Source organism: Mauremys mutica, chromosome 3, assembly GCF_020497125.1.
Source record: "Mauremys mutica isolate MM-2020 ecotype Southern chromosome 3, ASM2049712v1, whole genome shotgun sequence".
In the NCBI taxonomy this organism is placed as follows: domain Eukaryota; kingdom Metazoa; phylum Chordata; order Testudines; family Geoemydidae; genus Mauremys; species Mauremys mutica.
In genome coordinates, this window is record NC_059074.1 from 139,160,713 (window position 1) to 139,183,058 (window position 22,346).

The 22,346-nt window shown below is 38.3% G+C and overlaps 1 protein-coding gene across 9 annotated transcripts in view; it reads right to left on the reverse strand.

Annotated features, from left to right (window-relative positions):
• Nucleotides 1–8,420: 8,420 nt before the first annotated feature.
• CEP170 (centrosomal protein 170) overlaps nucleotides 8,421–22,346 on the reverse strand; it is a 199,841-nt gene continuing 185,915 nt past the window's right edge. For all 9 annotated transcript variants that reach the window (XM_045008470.1, XM_045008472.1, XM_045008469.1 and 6 more), the window contains 3 exons: nucleotides 15,957–16,050; nucleotides 13,358–13,409; nucleotides 8,421–10,733 (listed from right to left, as the gene is read on the reverse strand). In XM_045008470.1, coding sequence (XP_044864405.1) covers nucleotides 10,447–10,733; nucleotides 13,358–13,409; nucleotides 15,957–16,050 — 433 coding nt within the window. In that variant the 3' untranslated portion in view covers nucleotides 8,421–10,446. The remainder of the gene's footprint in view (nucleotides 10,734–13,357; nucleotides 13,410–15,956; nucleotides 16,051–22,346) is intronic.

Below are 22,346 nucleotides of genomic sequence, written 5' to 3' on the forward strand. Positions count from 1 at the left end.
ATCTTGAAAATAGGAGCCTAAAGTTAGGTGGGATTTTCAAAAGTACAAGAGTGATTTAGGACCACAGGTCCCATTGACTTCAAACTACAAATCCTGACAAGAGCAGTACAGCCTGGTTGAAGCATTTCAGTGTTCTCGACTTGGGAAGAACTGGTGTTGGTTGAAAATGTAGCACCAGCTATTTGCGCCTCGATTTTCTGTTTGATTCTGTGTTGTTCTCACAGTAAGAAAGTTAATGAGGTCATGGGTGTATCTTTTTCAGAAAAGATTAACATTTTAAATGTGAAACTTAGAAAAAAAATCTATGTAAAATCTGAAATTCTACTAATAATCAGGAAAATAATTAAAGAAACAAATACAAAACATCCACCTTAGCCACCAGCATGGACAAAAAGGCAATGCAAAAATGGATGCTGGTGGGCAAGAGTTTTGTAGGAAAGAATTTGTCAACTGCAAGAAATGGCAAGCAGGGCCAGGAAAACAACACGAGCCAAGTTATTCTGACTTGTGCAATTATTTTTTATTCCACCGCTTGGAAAGAGGTCCCCATAAATCAATACTCTGCCACCATTAGAGAGTGATTGGTGAACATGAGTTATGCTGTGCTGTGTACTAATGGTGTGTCTGGTAACATAGATTTCTTGAAGTACTGATGGATTATTGCAGGTATTGTCTCCAGAGCAGTATATTTTTTACTTTAATCATGCATTTTTAAAGTTATTAGTGCCTGTCATGGAACTATGTCCTAGTTCCAATTAACAGTAGCCCCAGTGATCTTGATATGAGAACTGTAGAGACCAAAGAACAACCTCTAAAATATAGTGAATTTGTAAACACCAGTTTGAATGCTCTGGAGCGTAGCAGACTTACATTACATGACTGTTCATCAAAAATGAGCTACTTCAGTCCCCAAGTGAGAGAAGGGGGACCAGACCTCCAGCCTGCACCCACTTCCTGGGAAGATTCACTTTCATTTCATTGAACCTCAAAATGTCTAGCCTCCAGTTAGCTCAGGGATTACAACAATCTTGAGCAGTGCAACAGTCAGGAAAAGAGCCTATTGTTCAGTGTTGTAACAGGGTACACAGGCCCTTTAAGACTAGAGGATGCCATTGCAGGGATGTTGGAATAAACAAAGGCCCTGGAAATGATCTTGTAGCCAAATGATAGAAAGTGGTCCTGGGGAATTAGTAACTGGATGGGAAAAACCAGGGCCAGGAGCTCTGTAGTGTAGGGTGGGGCAGGGCTTCCTTTCCTCCCAACCAAACTGGGGGAAGCTTTCCAAAGAAGAGCAGTATATATGCTGCTTTTTCCCTCAGAACAGGGTGTGCACTGTTAGGGAGAAGGAAGACAGAGCCAGAAAACTGAGCTCCAGCTAGCAAGGACAGGAGTGGTGGCTCCGTGAAGAATGGCCCGGGGCAGAGCTCCATGTGCAGCAGAAGATCCAGAGATGGGCATGAACTTTTATGTTGTTGTAATGGACTTTATCTGGGGACACTGATGACTAATTTGAACTAATTTGAACCTAATTTAACCCAGCCCCAGACAGTGGTTGATGGCAGTCCTGAGAAAGACTGGAGGGAATTTCTATGGGGCTCTGAAATGTAGGAACAGAGCAAGGATGCTGCAGAGGCACCTCTAGCCATGAAGGGGTGCTGAGTAAATAGCAACCCTGCTGCAAGCATCAAGAATGCCCAGAAAGCCTGAGCAACACAAAGGTCACAGAGAGGATAACACATTCCTACGGTGCCCATCACTGTAATTTATTGCAGCACCTCCATTCTTTCCTAGCAGAGGGATGGTCTCTATCTGCTACAAAGGGAGAATGCGTTATAGTTGGGGCATAAGAGAAGACCACACCTCAGGGAGCACTACACTTCTGCAGCAACAGAAGGGGATGGGAAGTGCAGGTAGCCCTCCTCCTCCCAGGCTGTGGAGCGCACCCACCTTCCTGTCTAGAAGGGAGGAGGCAGAATGGTGCCCTAGAAGAAGCAGACAGCAGCAGACAGAGCTAGGAAATGTACCTGCAAGATTTCTGCACATGTCCCAGTGAGAGAACTCCTGCAGCCTCAGCATAATTCTCACTTGTGGTCTGTACCCAGTTACGCTCTTTTCACACTTATTCTACGTCACCAATTAATGCATTGCCTTGGTCAGCTGCTTAGTATTCCCTCCTTACCTAATAACCATTTCTATTCATTATTATCCCATCTGCAAATTTTCAATTCACCTAAATCAACTTCTGACTATAAAGTACTTGATTCCCTTGCATGTTTAAGTTTCATTTCTCATACTGTGAAAGATTAGTTTCATTATTAGCCTTCATTACTATGCTTAGCTGATTTTTTAAAATGTATTATTCCCGATCCCCATCCCCAGTCACCACCTGAATTATCTGCTGTGAACTTTCTTTACTCCGCCATCCAAACCTGTCATCAATACCACAAGCTCAGCACTTTTCTTCTTCATCTCCTCTTACTATGCCTTTTTTCTGCTTTATCTCCTTCCTGCTTTACTCTCTTTTGCTTAGCTTGAAAGAATAGCTGTTTCACAGATGGCATTATATTAATCAGTAATATAATTTCTTTGTACCTCTAACATTTAACTGTGTCCTCCTTCCTGTGTGTCCAAGACTGGCTTCATATATGGAGAAACTCACAGTTCAGGAGTGTAGGGGCCTCATACTGTAGATATCCTTTATTCAAGCAGTATCTGCCATCAATTCAGCTTTTTCTGTCAAGAAGGATCAGCAGCATTTCCACTATAATTCAGCTGAAAAATAAGTAGTGTTTCTGTCAAATGGATGAAGCCGTTAAACTGGTTACTGTTTGTACAGTATAAAGACCTAGATTCCTGAAATGACTTTCACTCCAGAGGTTCACTATCTTGCCCATACAAGGTGAGAGAATCTAATAATTGTGAAAATATGTATTAATATTTTTAATTTGGCTAAAAACTCTAACCTTGAAGAGCTAGTGGGCTTAGACTAATGCTTAACATGAGTATAATAAGCATTAGTCCCTAAAGTTAGACTTTTTTAATATACATTTTCTAGCTTTGGTACCTTTTCTATATCCTTTTCTGGATGATGTAACAGGTAAAATTTTCAAAAGCATCTAAGTGATTTAGGAGCCTAAATCTCATTTACAAAGGTGACTTGCAGTGAGACTTGGGTTTCTAAGTAACTTCTGAAAATAGGACTTAGGTTCTTCGGTTCAGGTAGATTCCTTTAAATTTAACATACTTGCTTATCTGGGTGTCTGGAACTCAAGAGCTGTAATTCCACCTTCTGACAGTGCCTTCTTCTGAGAACATGGGCAAGGGCTCTAGAGATGATCCCGGCAATTACAGACCGGTAAGTCTAACGTCGGTACCGGGCAAATTAGTTGAAACAATAGTAAAGAATAAAATTGTCAGACACATAGAAGAACATAAATTGTTGGGCAAAAGTCAACATGGTTTCTGTAAAGGGAAATTGTTTTACTAATCTATTAGAGTTCTTTGAAAGGGTCAACAAATATGTGGACAAGGGGGATCCGGTGGACATAGTGTACTTAGATTTCCAGAAAGCCTTTGACAAGGTCCCTCACCAAAGGCTCTTATGTAACTTGTCATGGGATAAGAGGGAAGGTCCTTTCATGGATTGAGAACTGGTTAAAAGACAGGAAACAAAGCATAGGAATTAATGGTAAATTCTCAGAATGGAGAGGGGTAACTAGTGGTGTTCCCCAAGGGTCAGTCCTAGGACCAATCCTATTCAACTTATTCATAAATGATATGGAGAAAGGGGTAAAAAGTGAAGTGGCAAAGTTTGCAGATGATACTAAACTGCTCAAGATAGTTAAGACCAAAGCAGACTGTGAAGAACTTCAAAAAGATCTCACAAAACTAAGTGATTGGGCAAGAAAATGGCAAATGAAATGTAATGTGGATAAATGTAAAGTAATGCACATTGGAAAAAATAACCCCAACTATACATACAATATGAGGGGGGCTAATTTAGCTACAACAAATCAGAAAAAAGATCTTGGAGTCTCTGCAGCGTGGGGCATGGGTCACTTGCTGGAGGATTCTCTGCACCTTGAGGTCTTTAAACCATGACTCAGACATAGGTTAGGGGTTTGTTACAGGAGTGAGTGGGTGAGATTCTGTGGCCTGCATTGTACATGAGGTCAGACTAGATGATCATAATGGTCCCTTCTGACCTTAAGTCTATGAGTCATCATGGATAGTTTTCTGAAGATGTCCACGCAGTGTGCAGAGGCGGTCAAAAAAGCAAACAGGATGTTAGGAATCATTAAAAAGAGGATAGAGAATAAGTAGGATAATATATTATTGCCCTTATATAAATCGATGGTACGCCTACATCTTGAATACTGCATACAGATGTGGTCTCCTCAACTCAAAATATATACTAGCACTAGAAAAGGTTCAGAGAAGGGCAACTAAAATGATTAGGGGTTTGGAACGGGTCCCATATGAGGAGAGTAAAGAGGCTAGGACTTTTCAGCTTGGAAAAGAGGAGACTAAGGGGGGATATGATAGAGGTATATAAAATCATGAGTGATGTGGATAAAGTAGATAAGGAAAAGTTATTTACTTATTCCCATAATACAAGAACTAGGGGTCACCAAATGAAATTAATGGGCAGCAGGTTTAAAACAAATAAAAGGAAGTTCTTCTTCACACAGCGCACAGTCAACTTGTGGAACTCCTTACCTGAAGCGGTTGTGAAGGCTAGGACTGTAACAGCGTTTAAAAGAGAACTGGATAAATTCATGGAGGTTAAGTCCATTAATGGCTATTAGCCAGGATGGGTAAGGAATGGTGTCCCTAGCCTCTGTTTGTCAGAGGGTGGAGATGGATGGCAGGAGAGAGATCACTTGATCATTATCTGTTAGGTTTACTCCTTCTGGGGCACCTGGCATTGGCTTCTGTTGGTAGACAGATACTGTGCTAGATGGACCTTTGGTCTGACCCTGTACGGCCATTCTTACGTTCTTATGTCACTTAGGGTATGGCTACACTTACAGCTGTACAGCGCTGGGAGTTACAGCTGTCTTCGTACAGCTGTGTAGGGAAAGCGCTGGTGTGTGGCCACACTCACAGCTACCAGCGCTGCAGTGTGGCCACATTTGCAGCGCTGTTGAGAGTGATGCATTATGGGCAGCTATCCCAGCGTTCAAATGGCAGCAACGTGCTTTTCAAAAGAGGGGGGTGGGGTGGAATGTGACAGGGAGCGGCGGAGAGAGAGAGTGGATTTTTGGAGCCGACACTGTGTGTCAGATTTTGCAAGGCAGGGAGCTGAACACTTCCTCGACCCCTCATTCACTCTTAACTGCAAATAGCCTGCAGACCAGATAAGCAGCTGCTCCTACGGACTCCCTTTCTCCCCCTCCCCCCACTGTTTCTCTCCTCAAGCAAACACTAGGCTGTAGACATTCATCCCCCTGCCTGCCTCATTCACAGCAAGGTAGTGGGTTATCTCAATTGATTGTTCACAGTCAGTTACAGATTGATCACAGCAAACAAGAGCTGTGTTTGTTTTTTAGATAAGCAGCTCCCGGAGCCCCAAGTTCACAACAAAACAAAGAGAGGCATCATAGCAAAACAAAGAGAGTAATTTAGTTAAAAGAATTCTGGGATATCTCTTAATACCCTGGAGGCCAACAACAGTGCTGGTGTGAGGCCACACTTGACGAGCAGCGCTGCATCACCAGCGCTGCACTTGTTATACCCCAAGCAGACCAGATGTACAGCCAGCGCTGCAGGCAGGGAGTTGCAGCGCTGGATGTGCCTTGCAGGTGTGGACAGTTACTAAGTTGCAGCGCTGTAAAGCCTCCACCAGCACTGCAACTCTCCAGTGTAGCCAAGCCCTTAGTCATACTATACTCCATTTGCTCAACTGTGAAATGGGGATAATTAATATTCACCTGCGTCACAAGATTGGCTAGTGTTTGTGAAGTGTTTAGTGGGAAAAAAAACCCTGGACAATGGATTTCTTTTCTCTGATTATTCAGGCTCATCATTCCTTTATTGTTTTACTTCTGCTCTGTGGATAAGGCTGCAGAACTGGGCCTGTCAATCATTTGATGGGAGTTGGACTGAAAAATAGCTTAACTTTAACTATTAACACTTAATAGCTGACTTCCCCTGATTTAAAGTGTCTCCAGAGCACAGTAGCATAACTTGCTTACTGAACAGAACTTTGCCCTTTTACATTTAGGAGTGGGGGCAGAGGGTCAGCATGGGAACTACTACTCAGAGAAGAGAAACATACAGGTTATCAATGGACTCTGCCTGTCGTCTTGGCTCACTATTTTTCTGTTGAGGTTTCACTCCCAAGAAAGTGCTTTGAATAACTCTTACCAAACTGAAAGCAAAAAGTTCTAGATTTATAGATGTATTGAAGTATTATAGCATGTGGTTTACTCCTAGCAATGGCAGAATCTGACAAAGCCTGTATTGTTTAGTTTGTAGTGTCTGGCAAAAGCGTGACTAAACTATCAACCCCTCAATCCTGCATTCTTAACTTTAAGAAGCATGTAAACACATCCACTGACTGCTGTGTGATTATTCAGGAGAGTGAAATTAAGCATGTGCATGCTGACAGGATTGAGGCCCAAGTTTCTGCCTTGCAAATTTTTTTTTCCTAGGATTCAAAGAATATTTTGGCCCATGAGGCAGGAAGTGCTCTTACTGGCTGAGCTTTGATCTCCCTCTTTTATTTTCCCCTTTAATATAATTTTAAGCTACCTAGCAGTAGATATTACTTTGCCTTTTACAACTGGGCGTTACAGGAGAAATAACTGTAGATTTTCTATATGCCCAAGTTCTTGCAAAGCAAATCACAACTGCCTTGAGAATGTTAATCATATGCTTGAATTTTAGGTTGGATATTAAGGAGAGCCATTCTTCTGAGACTGATGAAACACATTGTTGTCTTTTGATGCAAAGCAGCAGTTGTGGGTAACCTTATCCTGTACAGGTTAATACTGAGATTCCATTGGCAATGTCCTTATTTCTCAGTTGTTCTGCATGAAGATGTGATGGCCACCAGAAATGCAACTTTGATGGATGTTCACAGATGGGCGGGGACCCATGCCTCCTGAAGTCAGCCAGTCAGGGCAGGCAATAGTCTGATTTCAAGTGGGAGCCATTTGAGACAAGTCTCTGAGCAACCTCTATTTGAAGAATGGTGGGTAGAACATCTGAAGAGGGAGGCCACTGATGAACTGCCACCTTCTGGAGACAATCATGGATTGCTGCAGTGCTTACAGAGAGGGGGGCTGTATGTGTGGGAGGAATACAAGCAAGGAAAGGCATTCACTCCCAGCTGATGAAGGCATTCGCAGCTAGGGGAGGTACCTTTACAACAGTTGCAGCTCAGGTGGGGGCGACCACAAGGTCCGTGTGGGGCACAGGGCATGTCCCTACTGGGGTGTTAAGTGCTAGAGCCTTGCCTAATTGGAATCCATGGAGTCAGTTGATCCTTGGGTCCTTCTGCTGGTCTGAAGTTGAGAGTTGTGGAGCTGCTTCTGGTACCTCTGTCCAGTTTTGTGCCTGCTAGTCTGGAAGGGTTACTGAAGCAGGATCAGAGTTAGTCCCTTCTGTTGTGCTCTGTGCTGCACTGCCGAGTGCAGACACCAGAGCCTGAGCACCATCTTGCATCAATGCTGTTTGTTGGACTGTCAGGTTGTAGGAGGGGTTGGGTTGAAGCAAGGCCAGAGATCTTATCCCCAGCCTCTGATGTGCACATCACTGAATGGTGAAGCCTGGGGTACCAGTGCCAATGGTGGGGCCGACGGCTGAAGTTAGATGCTGGAACATGTTGACTGAGAATGTTTCTTAGAGCAAAATTTGTACATTAGGCTGCTGCATTCAATGGAGCACGTTCACATTACCCTGACTAGACAGGCTGCTGAAGAAAAGCACAGGCCAATTCCCAGCTGGGACAAGCAAAGTCACCAATCTGGAACAAAATCAGAATGTTTTAAAAGGATTTCTTACTCTTTGTAGCTTATGGAAAACAGGTCTGGAAACTACCATTTGCTGCTGCCAGAAGGCAGATCAAAGCTCATTTGTTTTAATTTCTGAAGGCGGAGTTTACTTGGTGATTGACAGGTCTGAATTTTGCCTCTCTAGCTGCACAAGCAGAAGTAAAAACCAGCGTGGAAATGGTGAACCTGGATGCGGGAAAGGAAGAATAAGTATTATTGTCAGAGCAGTGTATCTGATTTGGAAGAAACAACATACAATGTAATGTCTTCCAGGAAAGAAAGACTACCTGGAAGTACATTTAGGAAAATGCCATTCCCTAACTGAGTGATTTAATGTAAGTTCCAACAAAGCAGAAACTTCTGAACCTTCCTAGTTCCAAACCACTGAATTACATATATACACACAGATTATATAAAGTTCCAGAAACACTTTATTTAAAAATGGAGTTGTAAATGCATATAACAAAATAACATACATAATAAATGTAACAAAAATAAATAAGGAGAATGTGTCCATACAAAATAACATAGTAAATGCAAAACGCTTCTTACAGAACAAAAGGGTGTAAATGCCTGAATGAACACAAACAAAATCTTGTGCGGAGAGCCTAAATTTTTAATTTTTCCTAAACCATTTCCTATTTTTCATGCGTCTGGGGAAAAATTCTGTTCCCAAGGATTAAACAAAAGAAAGAATTGTGATGGTGGTTTTGGTGCACTAATTTTTCAACACCTGACCCTATTTTCAATTTATTTTTGCCCTTCTGCACCATTTCAAACATTTTCTATCGCCTCTGTAAACTAATGGAGTAGAATATCGAGTTGTACAAGAAGGATATTCTGTTTTATTTTAAACAAATATGAAATCCATTATACCACAAATTATTGGTTTTCTTACATCACTACAAAAATGTTTTTGCATTTTTATTAACTGGTCCAACTTTTTAGTGACTTCTGAAATCCTGTACAATTTAAAAATGTACAGAAAGTATTTTAAACATATGTCATATAGGATTATTGCTGAACTACTAAAGACCATTTCATAAAAGCTGCAAAACTGTATGTATAACATTAATATAAAGAGACTGACGCAAAAGCAGGGAAATTCCAGTCTATTAGTTACATTTAACAGAAATAAGATTCCTCCAAATTAGTGTTCTGGAAATACAAGGTCATTTACTTTTATTTTTATTATTTCCAAATGTTACGTTACTGGGACAACTTATATAGAAAATAGGTTTATGTAGGATATTTTAAATAGACTTGCTTTTCAGTGGTATAAGCAAGAAATCTACATTAGCAGTCTTCTTTCAGAGACCTTTTAAACGTATAAGACAGAGAGACAGACTTACGAGGATTCTACAGGAAAATATACAGAAGCAATTTATTTGCTTGGGAGTGAGACTATTGATCAATCAAGTTATGACTACTATCTCCAAGTCTTCAGAAGAAAATTTTACACCTCATGATCATTCCAAGAAACACACATCGCTTTTGTAAACTTATGTTGCATTTGAATTGGCAACTTAGTATGAGAACCCATTTGCCTCACTATGCTTTTAAATGTCCCACACAGTTGTACGTGTAAACTTGTTTTATTGTTTCGACAAACATTTGGAGAGAAATGAGATATGAAATCCTTCTACTTTCATTCACAACAAAAAGACGTTTTGAACAAGATCAAAAAGTGCCAAATTGTCCTTTCGGAAAGTGGATTAAAACACTGCTCTGTTGAAACAAGTACAGTATTATCAATTTTTTATGTACATCAAAAGACTGACTCCTATTGATATTGATATGTTCACCTACCACTCCCAGCAAATTCTTAGTGCAAACATAATAGCTGAACTTCGTAAACTCCAAGACAATTTACGCAGCAACAAGGTTATATAAATCACAGAACTGTTTGAAAATTTCAGTATGAAAGAATGAATGCTTTGCAAAGTCTGTCTTATCTTATACAATAATGTGTTATTGTACTCAAAGGTAATGTATCCTATATAAATCCTCTTATTCAGCAAACATAACTGTTCAATAATTCTATACAAACTTTAATTGAAGAGGTCCATTTATAGAACAGGTTGGCACAGGAGACTTGGGGTTTCAGTAACATTGGATGTTAGTCTGCTTGCAGGTCACTTTAAAAGCATTGCTCTTAAAAAGAAAAATCTAGATATGGAAAGACTGCTGATATAATTCTGTTTGCAAAGCACACAACCACAAAGGGCAAACCTGCCACAATCTGCTTTTCTACACTGGTATCAATGTTCATCTGTATGGTTTGAAAAGGATGTGCATGACAATCAAAGCATCACAGTTAAAGAAAACTGGTTTAACAAACCAACTGCAGTTTGAACATTTTTTTTTGTATAAAAGCAACATTATGACTTTTAATTTATTTCTAGACATTCCATATTGATGGTAATTATGACAACAATTAATAATGTCATTCACGCACACTGGGATCTTCCTCCTCCCCATCCGGGTTGAACCTGTTGAAATGTATGCTGAAGTCAGGCTTGGATTCAACATTGTCAAATGCAGTTGGAACAGACATGACGGCAGGCCGAAGGGCCCTAGCTTCTGGTTGACAGTTTGGTTGTATCTGAGCGCGGGTACTGTGAGAAACAGGGCTGGACTTATGTTTAGGCTGAGCAGGTAAGACAGGGCTTGTAAATCCCAAGTTGCTCAGAGCATCCAAAGTACCATCAGGGTCAATCATAGCATTGATCACTAAACCACCAAGGAGTGGAGGGAGGGAGAGAAACAAAACAAAAACAAAGATTAGGGTTTTGTGCTTTGAGAAAGACAACTCTTAAACAAAGTCTCTGTCATTTGAATTCATACACATCTTTGATTCCCTTCCCCTGGGTTAAGAGTCTGCAGACAACCCATTAATATCAATAACTCAGCACTGTTCTGTTTCATTTTCAGAGTCTGAATGGAAATGATGATGCAAAGATTCGGTTCTATTGATTATTTCTATAATGCCAGAATATTGACAGAGATGCTGGCCTTTTGTCTGCTGGACATTACAAAGTAATTACTCGAATACTAGAACATGATGGTGACTGTAGCTTGGTATATTACCTCTGGCAGAAGCCTTTTCATATACTAAGCATGAATACTTCAGGGAAACTATACAAAACCTATACAATGCATGGTTTGGTTAGAAAAAAAGAGAGGGTGAACAGTCTAAGACTAGCTGATGATCAACTTGTATCTGGTACCATGATGGCCAATAGCCCTTATACTGTAATGGCAGATGCAGTTCTTATTCACATACAAGAGTTTTTATTTTGTAATATTACTAAGATATTATATTTCCTTCAGTAGTATCCTATAGTAGTTAAATTCCATAAATTGATTAAATGCTGCATAAAACAGTAATTTCTTTTACCCCTTTTAACTGACTGCATTAGGAAGTGGGGAAAACTGAAGTACCTAATAGAGCTTCATGGTACAATTAACAATTTGGTATGCTCAATGTGTATATTTCTGCTTTCCAAATAGAATTGATCTGTGTTTCCATAAAGTGTAATTAGATTGTCTGAGCACCTAAATAATCACTGTTTTAATCTCGGATTAAATGTGTGCTCCCTCATACATTTTGTTACCCTTCTCAGGACCTCATATTTCTAATTTTTTTAAGGTAAAGTGACTTAACCCAAACACAGTAATCAATGTATATAAATATGTATAATATTAAAATATGTCCTTTATTACTCTTCATCCCTTAATACAAATATAACTTAGAATCAAATTAGCATTTTTGAGTTTGTGTACAGTGAGCAGATATCTTCAATGACCTGTCCAAGACGTCTAGATCTTTCTCCTGACATTTTCATTTTTAAAAAACATACATTAATAGAGGGTTTTAAATCAAATTAGAAAACAAAACAGCAAATTACAATACAACATACAAAAAACCAAGACGACACAACCCAATCTCACAAAGAAATATACATAAACATGGACCATTACTCTCCCATCGAAACTATAATCTGCTCTTCACCTCACACACACTTACGTGTGTATACATTTTATGTGTAGGTTCTCTTTAATGTAGTCAAACTCAGCTAATTGATAGTTTAAAGTTGCATTTTATTTATTTCATAAGTGCAATATCCATGTGATGCACTCTTAGCCATGTCTGCATAGCAAACTTCTATAACTGGAGCATACATCTCCACCCACCACACATCCTCATAATTAGTCTTGACACAGGAAAAAGCAATAGTTTAGCATTTATTTAGTATTTTGGTAGCTCTATGTATTATCAAGAAATTATTCAGTACTCTGAAGTAGAGAGGACAATGTAATTTTAAATATCCCTTTTATAGCATTAATCTGGAAGTCCTTAATTTTTGGACATAATAAAATAACCTGTTTTAGACACTCCCTACAGGCTGCACTCTTACTATATTTTTCTTTCTTGTCCTGAATTGTTCTATACATGAAGATATTAGTGCCTTGGAGAGGTCTTGATTTATCCAATCTAATCAGTCTGAATCTCTGCTGCCATTCTGCAAAACTGTCCCCTGCCAAATACATACATAAATAAAAATACTGAATCTGTCAAGCCTTCCTGATGTAAGCTGCTTGTTTTCTTTTGGGAACCTCTCTCCTTTTCATTTTAACTCTGGCCTTCTCTCTTCTGTACAAAGTGCACAATCATATCCCCCCTTAGTTTTAAAATAATTTAGTAAAGCCTCTTTAGTGAGATGTTAACATTTATAATGTTTGATTACGGATTATCATTATTATAATTTATTAAAGTAACATTTTGGTTTATTGCTTTTATATATATATATACACATTATGGAAGTCTTGCTTTAGATTACATGGAGATCCTAACTACTTCAAACAGATTAATATATAATACACTGGTTCAAACAATGACATGAAAAATATTGTTTAAAGTTTCTTCTATGAACAGTCAGAAACTGGCCAATGGAGAAAATTTCATTCTTCCCCGAGTCATGTAGTTTAGCTCAGTTCACAATATCTTCTCCCAGCATTCATATTTAGTAAGACGTGAATAAGGTTTACATGGTTTCAATGGAAAATATCTAACCCTGTACTTCAGGATGATTACTTTTACACAGCAATGTACAATTATGCATGAAGGAGGTCAGGAAATTAGGGATTTTTACTCCACCCTGCAATCTTAGTTTCTTGAAATAGTGATGTACCATAAATAACTGTTTAAACCAAAGACTTGAATTAAAACAAAATATATCAATGTGAGCCATTTTGGAGAGCCTTAATATTACTTTACCCTGGCCAGTATTTATTAGGGGTTTCTGCAATGCATTTAGACATTATGCAGCAAAACTGTATAAAACATGAAATACCTTGCAACTGTTTTTCAACTCTTTTCAGCTCCTGCAAGATCGATGAAATCTCCTGGGGAAGAAACAAATATTCAAACTTCTAGTGCTACTTTTCACTAAGAAAAAGCAGATTTAATAATTCAATGGTAAACTTAAAATAAAGCTTCTCATTTATTGTTTGGGTTGTATCTCCCTGCGGTAGGAATGGCTCGTAGGAGGTGGTGGTGATGGTGGTGGGAATAACCAGGGCCCCTGGCCAGAATGCCAGTTAGGTCAGGCTGCATTGCTGTGGGATGCACAACTGGATGCCCTATCAGAAACAAAGAATTCCTTTAACTGACCAGTTGCCCACATCAATTCCTTAAATGGGGTCCATGGGTATCAAGGCTCATTCCATTCTTTGCTCATGGACCCACAAAACCTATTCCCAACCATGAGCCAGACTGAATCCCCTCATGGCACCAGGGTTGGAAAGAACCATTTTGCCAGAACATTGAGGCAGCTAACCGGCAAGGCTTTGCAGGAAAGTTATAATATAAATTCATTTTTAGGGGATGTGGGGAAGATGCTTCATGTCTCATAACCTGATTTAGGGGTAATCAGGATAGCTTATACCACAGGACAAGAGGTATTCTAACTGGCAGAGACTGGCAGAGGTTAGCTTGATGGTGGCTCTAATATAATTTACTGGAGTTGAGCACCCAGCTAATATGGTGACCATGCCTGGAAAGTCTGAGCTATACTGTCTAGGCATTCTTCTTTTAAAGTTAAGAATTTTGCAAAATAGCAACTGACTTCCAGAATTCTTTTGGAATACCTCTGTACTGATTAATCCAATTTATGGATTCTTGAAGGTGGCCAAGAAAGACTTGAGCCCATTATCTTGGGTTTGATGGATTGAGGCAATATCGTTCAGCAGATTCCACATTTGAACATGACATCAATGTTCCACGGACAATAGTCATGATAGTCCTTCGGCATTTTTTGAGAACATTTGATCTAGAACCAGTAAATACTGGAATTCTACAATCTGGTGCTAGACACTGACCAATAAACCGTTGATACTAAATACTAAATAGAAACTAGAAATTCAGTAGATGGAACCAAAAAAATTTGGGACTTTAATGTTTTGCCATAGGAAAAACAGTGAAATTAAAATAAATCAAGTTAGGAACAAATACAAAAACTAAAACTTCATTTTAAAATTTGTTCCTTCTATGCGAATCCTTAAATAAAAAGTATATATAAATGAATTTTAGGATACAAACTTAGACTCCTTGGTAAAAGAAAGACCTGCATTGAAAAAGACTTGAGACTACCTCTCTTAAGTACCATGTTTCTAATATTATAAGCTTACTTCAGAAGTTTTTATGAATTATTTGCCAAATTAAAAAAAACCTGTAAATGTACCCAATTAATTCATAGCACTTCACCAGGAAAGTGGAGCTGCCTTTGAAAAATGAGTGTTCTATAGAAATTACAAGACCAATAGCAAATGTTCAGTGGTTTAAGAGAAAAATAAAGCTGGATTTAGATTATCAAATCTGATAAAGTTCTAATATCTAGTGACTTAATAAGACTGAAAACTAAGGGTTAATCAGCTTGCGATTTAGCCCATTGCAAGGAACAGTGCACTGTTGTGCTGTGAGAACATGACTAGTAAATTCAGTCTCCTTCCTGGTCTCCCCACTGCTCCAGGAAGGGAGTAGACTTGATGGGTGTGGACACTACAAATGCACTGGTGTGACTACACTTCCCATTCCTTTGGGCATCAGGAGGTGGTGTAGTGGCTCTGCAGGAAGCAGTGGCAAAGTGCAATGGAGTAAGGGGGTAACTCTCATGCTCAACTCCCTTACACTCAAGATGGGCCACAATCTGGCCTTAAATAAGAAGGAATAACAAATTCTTACTTACACTTTTCATAATGTCAATTGAAAAGCAGAAAACAAATGTGCTTAATTTTGAAGATGGCTCTTTCTACAATATTTCCTAAATATTTTTATTCACCTACCTCAAAGTACAACTATTTTTCTAAATAGTAAGAGAGAGTAATTAAATCGGTCTTCCTCAAGCATGTGAAATAATTCCAGTGAGAATTCCTCCTTAAACATAATCCAGATTTTAAATTCTGAGGGTTACTAAATTATTCTTTGCTCAAATTAAAGGTATTTTAAGGAGTCGGTGTTTGTTTTGACTCTTTGATTTATTAAGCCATTCTTCAGGAAAAAAAAAAAAAAGGTTATTTCAGGCCATTTCTCACTAAGAGTGACATGTTCTGAATACACTAGTCTTTGGTTTATTGTCCTAATGTAACATACCTAACAAAGTGCATAAAAACACAATGGTTGAACTATGCCTTGTAGTATTTTAAATGAATATTCTTAAGATGCTGAATTCTAGAGAATAGAATGTTTTTCTTGTAATTTTGTTCAATATTCATGAAGTATGAAAATTTTAACTAATTTAAGAGATGTTGAGGCAGAAAGTCTCCTAAATTCTCAAACTTTTTCTCAAGCTTATTGCCTTGCTTCTTCCCCTTTAAAACATGCCCAATCTTTTATGAATCAGAAACCAGGTGAAAATGAGTCTCATTCCATCCCAAGAAGATACTTCTTCATACCATGCTTGAAGTTTTTACAATAGGAACTTCGCTCTCAGTTCGTAACTTGTTTTCAATTTCTTCCCAATTCCGGTCTTTGTCCTTAAATAATATTCTATAAACAAGAAATGCAAAAATTGTATTTTAAAAAGAGATACATTATCAAATACACTATTTTTCAAAGATCTACAAACCTATAATGTAAAAAAAAAAAAGCTTTGAAAACACAGACAAATTGGAATTTGAAATAGAGACAATTGCTACAGGCCTAGTATTAAGGATTATATTTTCAATGCAATTTGTAGCTAACTCCTTGTATTACTGCTAGTGACAATAAAAATTGCAGTCACATCTAAATACCTGCATTATTTTGAAAACATGTATCTAAATATCACTCCTACTTTTTTTTACCACACAGAACTGTGTTTTTTCAATCTGATGTTTTTATAACAGGCAAAAAATCTTTTATTGATCTTGTATTTTACAACAATTGCAAGTAGAAGTGAAAAAAAGAATGTTAATAGATCAAAAATGACGACATTTTCATTCCTTTAAATAAATTAATGGAAAATACAGCATGGTAGCAAAATAAAGAAAAATATGAAGACAGTTGTGTTGTGCAGACTTTATAAACTCATTTAGTAATGCTGATAGTTTTTTTGTTAATCAAACTTATTACAGCACATGGTTTCTGAGGGTGGACTGAAGATGTCTTTTCTAGTGACCTAGAATCTTAGAAACCTCAACTGCATGTATATAACTTAGTAACATGAGAGTTTTAGTACAGTGAAAACAAATTCCCTGTTATTGTTTACTTTAGAGCACCCATTATAGTAGGTGCCTCAAAGACAATTTCTTCTTTTATCATTTACCTGCAGTACTGAACAGTTTTTATATTCTCTTGCTACATCACATAATGTCATTACAGGTTGTCAAAGTTTCACATCACAAAGAAAAGGGGATTTATGGGTATTTAATGTTTGGGTTACTACATCTTTGTTTTCAAGTAGTGAATAAAAGCCACTAACTATCTTTGAGAGTATATCTCAAATTTGCCTTCCCATGAATAATTCAATTAATTATTAAACAAACGAAAATGCAGCTGCAATCGTTGCATCTGTTAGTGGTATTTCAGAACCAGAAGGAATTTACCTATGGTTTTCCCATTCAGGGGACAATGGCATCCATAAGTGTCCAGGCATGCAAACTGATTAAATTTAAAGCACCATCAAAAGGCCACACACTTTAAACAATCACCAAGTTAGTGGGGGCTCTCTCCGGAAATCATTATTTTTTATAAGTGAAATTGGTGTGATGTGTGGCATTTTACATCTCTTAAAGGCTGGGATTTTAAAAAGCGCCTAAGAGGGTTATGTGTCCAAATTCCATTGAATTGCAGTTGGTGTTCGGCACCAGCTTCCTTAAAAATCTCAGCCTAAAAATTACCATCATGGTAGAAGGGTCTAATCTTTCAAAACTTGTGCCCCTTTATTATTTTGCAGGCAGCTCAAATTTGTCCTAATTGCTCCTCCTGACTTTGCCACTGATCTTCACGGTCACTGTTGTCTCAATATCAAACCATAAACATCATGAGTTTTTCTTGTCAAATGTTTCACTTCATTAAGAAGTGCTGTCTCAGGATATGTCTACACTGCAATCAGGAAGTGCGATTGCACCATGTGTAGACATATCTGAGCTAGCTTTGATTGGGCTAGATCAAAGCTAGCTTGCATAACAATAGCTGTGAAACGGTGGCAGCAGGGGGTGTGGCTAATATTTAGTCCTGTCATGCGTGCAGGGGACTGGAGTAGATGACCTCTTGAGGTCCCTTCCAGTCCTATGATTCTACTCAAGTATGTTACCAGGATCCTGAGCAAGCAGGGCTAGCCCATGCAGCCACTCACACTGTCGTGGCTTCACTGGTATTGTTACCCAAACTGGCTTTGATTAAAGCTACTTGGGTATGCCTACACATGCTGCAATCACACCTTCCCATTGTAGTACAGACATACACTCAGTGAAGTGGGAACAAGGCAAAGGACCAAAGGAAGAAGAGAATTAGTGCCTTAATAGACAAAACCAGAGCAAGGATAGGCATTAATAAAACCTCTCTTTTCCAAGAAGACAGAATAAACCAGAAAATTATCAAGGGTATGGAGAAAGATGACACCCTTGTGAAGGAGCCCACGTCTTTAGGGCTCAGTAGTTCTAGTGGGACAAAACCATTTGGTTACAGATATACTCAGACAGGTGGCAGGAAGATATTCAAGGTTTTCTGGCAGGGAATGAAGATGTAAAACTCACCTTCAAAGTTATCAAACTGCAAGCCTGTAGACCTGAAAGTCAGACTAATTTTGAACCATTAGGACTTACCTGCAGGCTGATGAGCTACAAACAGAGTAAAGCTAGTTAGGTCCTGTAGTACTGGTGCAAATAACTTCTGGAGATGTTTGGGAAACATTGTATAGAGAATGAGCTCTGGCTATATTTCCTGCATCTTCTACTGGCTTGTCTGTCATTCTGGATATCAGTATGAACACAGTTTCTTTAGTGCTTAAGAATTATTTACTGTTCCTTACTCCTTATCTGAAGCCATAATGCTCTGTTTTTGGCATCACACTTATTAGTTTCTGAGGAAATGATTGTGATGCGACAAAAACAAATATATTCATGTAGGGAATACGCAGCTAGACCAGAAGAACACATTCCTGTTGAATGCAAAAATCCTTAGTACAAGAAAAGTTCAGAAAATCTAAGATATATAAGCAGAATTGTTTCTAAACATTCTATTTTCCAAAATTCACCTGTAGGCACTCAATGATTTTCCAAGAAACCGCAGAAGGTATGTGACACACACATCTTTTCCCCTTTTTCCTCATTTACCCTCTTATTATCAATTTTATTATTTCAAATTTTTCCGACCTTCAGGTCAGGTGATCAGATTCTTTTACTGGCTTCAGTCTGAGTCATTCCAGAGTTAATGCTGTTTGTTTCTCCATCTTTTCTATTTTTCTCTATCTTTAGCGCTCCCTTATCTTTTAATTTCTCCCTTTCCCCATACTGATTTTATCTAGCCTTTGTATTTTCTTTCTTTTTTGCTCAATAATCTATCAGTATTTTCCTTTTCTGTGCTGCCTTTCCCCTGATTTCTGCATATCTCCTCTCACCTCCTGTTAGGTCTAGATACAGACTGAAATATGGACACTTCTATCTATCTATCTACACATAGGCTTCTAGCATCAGGTTTCTAGGATTTAAAGGGCAAATTTCCCTTCTGTTGCCTCTCAAGTCCAATCACAACCACATTGAGCCAGCTAGAATTTAATCAAGGCTACATACCTGTTGTCACTAGTGCTTAACTTCATGTCCCAACACTGGTAACTGATGGATCTCAATTACCTAAAGCTGGTCAGGAAAAAACTTCCAATACTTTTTAAAGTTATTCCATTGTGTAGGGATCAAAATGGAACCAATTTTATTTTCAAAACTGTGAATTTTTAAAAAGTGAAAATGGTATAGAAAACACTTCTGCAACAATTTTGATGTTTTTTATTAGTTTTTGCAACTTTTTTATCCAAATACTTATGAAGTTTTCCTCGTGTGCCTGCAAGACTGTTGCCTTTCCTCCCATCCCTCTCCTTGTGGTATTAAGTCTCTCTTGCCTTATCTTCTCTCAAATACACTTATCTGACAGTGCAGCTCTCCATTTTACTTTCATCACACTAGACACTCTACTCCAAATATAGGAGACTTGAAAAGCCTAGAAGTTAGCACGAACACAGATCTGTATGCTGGCTTTGCCCTCCCATACCTGTGCTAGCTCTCATCAAGTTAGCATGTAGCTGCATGAGGGGCTAGCTGCTTGAAGTATGTGCCTATGGTCTTAGATGGGTATATACACCTCTACCTTGATATAATGCTGTCCTTGGGAGCCAAAAAATCTTACCGCGTTATAGGTGAAACCATGTTACGTCAAACTTGCTTTGATCCACTGGAGTGCACAGCCCCGCCCCCCCCAGAGCACTGCTTTACTGTATTATATCCGAATTCGTGTTATATCGGGTCGTGTTATATCGGGGTAGAGGTGTACTTGGTGCATTGCTGCTTGTGTCACAGCAGCTAAACTCTAGTTTTAGTGCACTAGCTTGATCAGAGCTAGCATGGGTATGTCCTCTTGAGCTGGGAATTATACCCCCAGCTCGAAGTGTAGATGTGCCCTTTAATTCCATATGCCTCGTGACCCCCCAAAAGACACATTATATCTTTCCTCTTCCCTTCCTTGCTGCCTCATGCTCCTGCTTTAACCTCTTCTGATAACATAGGGAAGAAGTTTCAGAGTAGCAGAGGTGTTAGTCTGTGTTTTTACATAGCAAGACAGACAAATTGTGCAGACTTTCTCTTCTCTGAGGAGCCACCACTATAAATGACTTCCAAAAAGCTGGTGATATGATGCTGGGCAAGTGAACTGTGAAATTTTGGGGTGGTTTAGTGCAACCATTGAGATTCTTATTCATCATTGTCTACAGACAAATAGGGAAGAAGCCAGAAAAACAAAAACAATTTCTTTTTCTTTTTCCCCTCAGATTCATTTATTTCCTAAACACAGATGCATCTCAGCTTATTTTTAATCTCTAGCAAACATTCTTGTGAGGAACTGCTGAAATATATGTACTTAAATTCAGAACCTAACTCAGCTAGTCTTTTGGGTTAAACCACATATGGTATTGCAAATAAATAATACAGTAAAGAATAGTGCTCTCACTCCAAAATGTAAGAAATGTGTTTCTTGGAAATGACAGATTTTACCTCTTTTAGAGAGAGATAAGTTTATAATTCTCAGCACACAATTCCTTAGCACAACTCCAGTTGCCCTGCACTGCATTTGTCTTGCAACAGAATCTCACACTGGTGGCCGCAAAATTTGGGGGAAGATTTTTCAGACACAAAGGTCAGCTAGGTGCCCACCTCTAACTGGTGCCTTTGAAAAATTCCTCTTGATTTTCAAGTTGAAGCACTCTGTTATAGTGCAAGATTGATAGTTGTCAGTCTTTGCTGAGTCTCACTATGTTACTATGGGCCAAATTCTCTGCTGATATTATGAATCATTTTATATTATGAATCTTTTTATATAAATCAAGATTTAATCTACTCAATTTAGCAGGCGTGCACAACTGGCATATACTTATTCAAGTTTTCTACTAGTAAAATGAAAAACCTTTGATTGCCTCACTGGGAGAGGTACTGTAGGAAATAATACTGAAAACTTTTATACTGTATTTTATAGTATTATGCAAATGCATTATTCTGTTGTAAATGTACAGAACATGTATAGTATGCACAAATTTGGTTCATGCTATACACCTCTACCCCAATATAACGTGACCCGATATAACATGAATTTGGATATAACGCGGTAAAGCAGCGCTCCGGGGGGGGGGGCGGTGCGGTGCACTCTGGTGGATCAAAGCAAGTTCGACATAACGCGGTTTCACCTATAACTCAGTAAGATTTTTTTGGCTCCTGAGGACTGTGTTATATTGGGGTAGAGGTGTACTGAATATATAATATCTAACTTGCTTTCTAAATCACATCTATAAAACAACTCAAATATGACTCTACTTAATAACCTGCTTCCTTCAGAAGGAGTTAAAGGAACTGTTGAATATACAAAGACATTATACTGAATTCTAAATATAGTTTATGATGAGTTGCAACTGGGTTGGCAACATTTTTTCATATCAAAAGGTATCAGGTTGCCCCCTGAAATGAGGGATTACAAAAGAATAAAAAGTGAAAAAATATTTGAGTACTTTATAATTTATGAGGCACTCCTGTGACAGGTATCATGCTGGGAAACATTCAAGAACAATTCAGCCAGTCAACAAGATTCCTACTCTATTGAAACAGACTACTTTTAATTATATAAAAAAATAAAAAAATCTGCATGAACATAACTGTAATTTCCTGGAGAGATTATACCAAAATATAAACCTGAATTATAAGAATATTTTGTTTCTAATTTCAACATTTTGAATTCCTTCTAAAAAAATTTCAACATATGAACAAGTTCAAATATATTAAATTTTGCATGTATCCAGGTGTTAGCCTTTTACAGTCCGCTATTAAACTAAATCATATCTTTCTTTGAGAAGCGATTAACCTTACACAGTTTATGAGTTCTGAGCGTTTGCACTCTTCATTATAAAAAGTCTCATTCTTGTTAATTCTCCATAGTAATGTTCAATTCAGATAAACTGATGTGGATTAGTGGAGAGGCAAATAAATTGCACTTTTCTGTAAATCTGCATACCATGAAAAAATTTGGATCTACATTTTATACAAAGATTTAAGAACTTTAACAACATTTTAATAAATTGTAGTATATAAATCATCTTGAGGATGGAAGAGGAA